This window comes from Pinus tabuliformis, chromosome 1_1 (genome assembly GCF_031772625.1).
Source record: "Pinus tabuliformis cultivar Carrire ecotype Pingquan chromosome 1_1, CPIR1, whole genome shotgun sequence".
Classification (NCBI taxonomy): Eukaryota; Viridiplantae; Streptophyta; class Pinopsida; order Pinales; family Pinaceae; genus Pinus; species Pinus tabuliformis.
Genome location: NC_142297.1, coordinates 942,461,869 through 942,469,031, shown reverse-complemented (window position 1 = coordinate 942,469,031; position 7,163 = coordinate 942,461,869). Strand labels below are relative to the sequence as shown.

The 7,163-nt window shown below is 37.8% G+C and overlaps 1 protein-coding gene across 1 annotated transcript; it reads left to right on the top strand.

Moving 5' to 3' along the window:
- Positions 1-3,582: 3,582 nt before the first annotated feature.
- On the top strand, positions 3,583-4,716 carry LOC149217579 (protein BPS1, chloroplastic-like). The gene has a single exon (XM_089390288.1). It carries the CDS (start codon positions 3,583-3,585, stop codon positions 4,714-4,716), a length of 1,134 nt encoding a protein of 377 aa, XP_089246414.1.
- Positions 4,717-7,163: the final 2,447 nt, after the last annotated feature.

Genomic DNA, 7,163 nt, shown 5'->3' with positions numbered 1-7,163 from the left:
CTGGTAAACTAAGGCATATGTGCTAAGTAAGTTCAATGTAAGGAATCAAGCATGCACGTGCATACTTTTTTAGCCTCCCATATAGTGGTCATGCAACAATCGTTATCTGATACTGGTAAACTAAGGCATATATGGTATGTAAGTTCAATGTAAGGAATCAAGCATGCAGGTGCATACTTTTTTAGCCTGCTCTCCTTACGTCCATTACCTTAGGTAAGCAAATAACTTACTTATTGGCGTTTGCGGGGTCAAACTCATCAAGCAACAGATAGTACTAGACAAGCTTAATGCCTTTTTTTGGGCATCTCACTTAAACTGTATGTGAATGGTCATCTCAATTTATTTTCTCCATTACCATGAGTTGGAAACAATATAAATACTATACAAGAGAATAAAAAAGTCTCGATTAAGCCTATTATGGACCCGGACGCTCTAGAGGAACACCAACAAGATGTAATCAAGCTCTATAGTCACAAATTAATTAACCATCTCACTTTTAATTGTAAATGCCATAATTCTAACAAAATGAAGGACATATTGACACACGCAGAAGCACACGACACATGCCCACAATGACACATGCAGAAGCACATGATAATGTGACTGGTTGAAGAGCCCTTTGGTTGATGAAGAGAAGCCCTGCACGAATTGTTTTCTCACTATTGTAACACAAACTCTTCTTTTGGGAAATTTCTTGCAAGCCATTCCAAACCATTTTAGATCTGTAAAGAAGTGCTTTGGAAGGCATACTTGTGATACAGCTAGTGTTGGTTGCAATCCGATGGAAGAAAGAGACAGGTAAGACTAAGATGATGGTCCCATTAGTTTTAGCCTAATAGCCTAATAGCGCAACATCCATAGTTGAGTAGCTCAGTCGAGTCAGCGCCTGCTATTACTCGCATCAGAGGGTTTGTCATTTGAACTGTTTCTAAACCTCTTGTTGGAATACTGTCTTCAGAGTCAGTATGGGGATTCAAATAACAGATTGGTGTCAACTCTACCACGAATGAGGATTCGAATAATAGATTGGTTGCAGTGGAGTTCGATACCAGAAAGAGCAATGCCAATGACATTTGAAGCCACAACCACCACCAACAGCAACTTCTTCGAAGAGGTGAGGCTAGCTTCCACCACCTTGCTTTTGTATCCATAGCCAGTAACCATTCCATTTTTATATCACCTTGTTCATTGTATCTCACCACAAAAACACAACCGACTATGTCCACTGTATCTCATCTTCGAGAGTGTTCTAGTTTTATCTCACCTTGTTCATTGTATCTCACCGCAGAAACACAACCAACTCTATCCACTGTATCTCATCTTCGAGAGTGTTCTAGTTTTATCTCACCTTGTTCATTGTATCTCACCGCAAAAACATAGTCGACTCTGTGCACTGTATCTCATCTTCGAGAGGGTTGCTTCTACAAGTCTGCAGGGTCATCATTTTGGTCAGCCACCTACACTGCTGGTGTGACTGTAGTATGCTACATAAGCCACCGAGAAAGGTAATTATCCTTATATTTGAATTCAATATCCATAGCTATTGCAGAGACATTTGAATTCGGTATCCATAGTTGTTGAAAAGACATTTGAATTCCGTATCCATAGTTGTTGCAGAGAAACTGTTTCAAAGAAAGGTAATAGTAGCAGTTTCGGTACCCATAGAGACATTTGAATTCTGTATCCATCGCTGTCGCAGAGAAACTGTATGCATAGTTGTTGCAGAGAAAGGTAATGGTATCAGAGAAAGGTAATGGTATCTATTGTAGAGAAACTGTTATTGAGAAAGGTAATAGCCACTCTAATAGAGAGCTCCTCTTGCCACGCGCATCTTCATGCAGGCCCTTGTCTCCTCTCGTCATGTGAATCTTCATGCAACCCTTCTCTCCTCTCGACACGCCCTCTCACCACGCGCATCTTCATGCAGCCCACACATACCACCTGTCTATCTTCATGTAGGCCACACAGACCACCTGTCTATCTGCCACCTATTTGCACCTGTCTGTCTGAAATAAGACAATGTTTGTCTCCACAAAATTTGATATCAGTGAACATCCCAAGCATTAGGCATGATATCAGAGAACATCCCAATCCCAAGCATTAAATGCCTAGCATTAAGCTGATCTATCAATGATCTAATATTGATAGGAAAAACATAAATATATATAACCTAAGTTTTTGCCTCCCCGCCTCGGGAAGAGGCCAAATAAGATAGTAAATCACTATGTATCTAAAAACTTTCATTATACTCCACGAACTGGCAGTAACAAACAACTCACAAACAACTCAACTAATATTAACATCATGGTTTTCTATTACTATAATCCCTGGACATTGACTAATAAAACATATCAATTCCAAAATATTTCAACTTCCACAAAATATTTTTATCTAAAATAGAAATCTTGCATAAATCTTCCGCGCTTTTTAAAACCATGCGTCTCCTTACCCATAGAACAACACACGCTTTTGCTCATCATTAAATAGACATCCACATACTCTCTAAAGATCGTCATCTTTTCCATCATAAAATATAATCATTGTATAGCCATTAATGCTATGAATGCCATGGAGGAAGCGCTGTGAAGTAATCGTGTCCCCTTCTCACCTTATGCACTCTTTACGGGCGTCACCCATAACAAGAGATGTCGAGTATAAAGTTAGTGTTGTTAGTTCCTTTGGCTTCCTGCCCGACTTTTCTTTGGATACCATTTGCAGTGGCCAACCATATAATGTACCAACCAGCTGCATTTGGTGATGCACATTGGCAGGCAATTATTCAGTGGAAATATCATAAATAAATGGGATTACCCCAAAAACCGGCTCCTTATCACTTTTATAAGTTGAAACAATGTGAATTAGTTGCCGTGCGCTCTTTGTGCATGTGCAGATCAGACAAGTTGCAGTGCTGGTTAAATCTGACTCTAATCTTATTAAATGCTTCATGTCGGTAGAAGCAACAGACTGAGTTCTTGAATTTATATATAAAATGCCACTCTTTCCCTGGCTTGTTGCCGGGCGGGGAGACACGATAGAGCTGCATTGCAATTATTCACGAGGAATATCATAAATAAAATGGAATTGTCCCGAAAACAGGTTCCTTATCACTTTTATAAGTTGAAAATATGTGAATTCGTTGTCGTGCCCTCTATGTGCATGTGCAGAGACAAGTTACAGTGCTGGTTAAATCTGACTCTAATCTTATTAAATGCTTCAGGTCTGTAGAAGCAACAGACTGAGTTGTTGAATTTATATATAAAATGCCACTCTTTGCTTGGCTTGGTTTGGCATGTTGCCGGGTGGGGAGACACGATCCATAGACAAGTAACGCCCACGGATGGCGTAAATTAAATTAGTGTCATGATCACCTTTCCTCTCCGCTATTCTTTCTGTCGACCATGCTCTGGTATCTATCCTCGTGCTCTCTGATCTGGACGGATTTGTGCAGTTAGTTGAGTTGTATTAATATCACCGTACATGTTGTGAGAGGCAACAAACTACAAGTGCAGTCACATTGAGAGAGATAAGCAGACCTTGATTCTGAGACGGAGGAAATTGAGCGATTGAGCATTGATCGCAATCATGAGTTCTTCCATCGTTTCTCTTGGAGCGGCTCTGCACTTATTGATGCCTGCTGCTGTTCGTGGTCACGGCAAGCATAAGAGGTCAAGGAGCATGCCGGCTTCCATAGCGCATCCGATCCTCGCTGATTTTCAGTACGAACTTCGTTCTAAGGTGGAGATGCTCATGCAACAACAACAACAGCCGGAGTCATACAATTTTTCTGCAGCTTGGCTTGGACAAGCGCTGGACGTGACGCTGTTTATCTATTCCAATGTGAAGGATTTGTACCAGCATGTACAAATGGACAATAATAATGACGGCAAATGGTTAATCCAACATATGGAGGACCTGGTCAATCTGCTTGATGTGTGCAATGTGTTGAGAGAGAGCATGTCAGAAATAAAGAAGCACAACATGTCAGTACAGATAGCCCTTCATGGCTTACTTCACGCCCATGCCCAGATTCCGAGTGCATTAAGTCATCATGATCACATGATGAATAATCAAGTGGTGAAAGCACAGAACTCCCTTGGCAATTGCATGCAAGAATTAAGGAAGAACAAGGACATGGAGTCCAAGCTAGCAAAATGCCTGTCTACTTTGAAGCGAATGGCCGATAGCTTTCACTCAACAACATCAACTGGCGGATCAGGAGTTGAAGAAGTCATCAAGGAAGCGAAGGCCATCACCATCTTTGCGTGCACTGCACTTGTAACTGCTTTTTCCTTCAACGCACCATGCCGATCCTTTATGTCGGGTACAGGCTTTCTTAAGAAGAAGAATAGAATCAGTCCTGGCCCTCTTCCTCCTCTCATCGACATCGACAGCATGACTAACATGATGCACCGCAAATTAAAGGAAGCTACGGAGATGCAGAGAAAGAGGTCATCATCATTCAAGTTCCTCTTACATGAGTTGAACAGGGCGGATATTACAGCTGGAAACCTCAACAATTTACTAGACAGATACATAATGAACAAGATGTCCAACATGCAAGATGAACTGAAGGACTCCATCCATGAAGTCAGCATGTCCATCACAGAGTTGGACAATGCTCTCACACACATCGACCAGAGAATGAATGAGCTCTTCAGATTTCTTATCTCTAGCAGGGTGGCGCTCTTGAACAATCTGAGTACTATCTCTTCATGATCAGATCAATGCATGTACAAAGCAGACGATGCGGCATCCCTATATCTAATAGTCATGCGTGCAACGCAGACATGTCCGCACGGCCTCCCGCCTATTTACCTACTAAATTGACATTTTTACAATCTAGGAGAGGAGTACATTCCTCACATTCCCCTGTGAGTCGTCAAGACTTCCTCATACAGATACCATTCCTTTTACGCGCACATACATGAGTGTAACATATACATACAAAATTCAAATCAATCAAAATCAAATGATTTCTTTTTACTTGATATTTCTATGGTTGAAATTGATGTTTTCTGGATGTTTGAATCTGTTGCCATTATTAATTGATTCACTGTATACATCAACAATATAGATATATTTGAAATCACATGATTTGTTCCTGGACGATATATACATAAAGCCAAATTGGATATCTCAAACCGAATAGCTAGGCGGTGAATTCTTCCTTCTGTGAGGTGGTAGACCCTAACAGTGCGAAGTACAGGGCCACGGAGGCAGTGACGGAGAAGTTATCCATGATTTCACAAATTCAAAAATTCCTCCCTGATTTCAAAAATTTACAAATTTGCTAGGGCTTGGCTGCATAACGTTCAGGTTGGTTGTAATAATGTTGTTTGCATCACTCTTGGTTTTACCTTAGTCTTGGTGAAATTGTTTCATCCAATGGCATGTAAATAAGATTTGGTCAACCCTAAAAAGTTTCTAGAAGGCGGACCATTCCAGCTGGAGACAAGTTCTTTGTACCGAACCCTAGTTATCGTTAAGATTTGGTCAACCCCAAAAAGTTTAAGACAGCTCATTCCAGTCGGACACAAATTTTACATCACTCAGCCTAGTTATGCGAGAGTTGAAAATTATAACCGTGGAGGTCCCAAACAGCTCATTCCAGTCGGACACAAATTTTACGTGACTCAGCCTAGTTTTGGGTAAGACAACTCATTCCAGTCGGACACAAATTTTACGTCACTCAGCCTAGTTATGCGAGAGTTGAAAATTATAACTGTGGAGGTCCCAAACAGCTCATTCCAGTCGGACACAAGTTTACGTGACTCAGCCTAGTTATGTGAGAGTTGAAAATTATAACCGTGGAGGAGATTTATAGTTATATGTGTTTTATAAGTAAATGTTAGTGAGGATTTAATACTCGGATATCAACATTCCCAAGCCACTCCCCTAATGTTTGTTGAGAGAACTTTTCGCCAAACGACCAATAATCAACAATTCACTAATAATTTAACAATGCTATCCGTAGACTTTTACTAAACTAGCCTACTTGAAAGATGTAAAAACTACACTAAAATGATTAAAGATTTAATTAAAATGAAGTTGATATAAACTTGATGTGGCTTTCAAATTCAATATGGAAGAGATATTGTTATTTTTTTATATTATATAACTATTTTAATAATGAAATAATAAAATAAAATTATTAATTATAATTATTAGTTAAAATATTTTGACTCAATAAATTTACATAAAAATTAATTAATTAATAATTATATTTATAATTATTGAGTCTAATTCACTATGGAAGAAATGTTGTAATATCTTGTTCTTAAATATTTTGAAATGTCATTAATTAGAAATACTATAGTTGATCAAGTCTATTAGTAAGTCTCTATATATGGATAAAATATTTGAAAATAGCATTATACAATGAAAAATGGTGATAAATAAAAATGTATATTCAAAATAATCTCTAGCAACATTTTTATTTTCTCGAACTAAATCTATTTTTATAACTTTTTCCATTGTTTAAATTTATTTATAATATGAGATTTAGTTTTAATCAAATTTAAATTTTATAAAATTAAAATCACAAAAGGAGAAGTTAAATTAAATAATTTTTTTTGTATTTTATCAAATTGTATTTTTATTTGTCCATCAGGTTTTAGATAGATCCGGTGCTTTGTTAAGACACTCCTTGATATGAAATCACTTGTTCAATTCGCCCACATCGGAGCGATATATTAAACATAATGAATATATATATATATATATATATATATAGATATATATATGAATTATGAATAATTTTATTTTAAAAATAAAGATTCATCTTAAATATGGATCTATTAAGAGATATCAAAACTTTTGAGGCACAAACTTATTTTAGAGTGAAAAGAGATTTGATCTATCTAGTTTCTTGGTAGATCTAGATTTAAGATAGATATAGGCTGGTAATTAATAATTAAACAAGCCTAGATCCATCTTAATTCCAGATCTACCAAGCGCTAAGAGAGATCAAATCTCTTCAGGTACAATGTAGATTATTTGATGTAACTAGCATTGACGTGTAGATTAGTTGATCTAACTAGGGTTTACTTCAAGGCAGGTTTTGGGTTCAAACCTCATGGGGAGAAGCTATCAAATCTCTTGAGATACAATGTATATTAGTTGATGTAACTAACGTTGATGTGTAGATTAGTTGATCCAATTAG

Bases quoted from the DNA above. Each gene is read 5' to 3' on its own strand.
- LOC149217579 (XM_089390288.1), top strand. From the start codon at position 3,583: ATGAGTTCTTCCATCGTTTCTCTTGGAGCGGCTCTGCACTTATTGATG.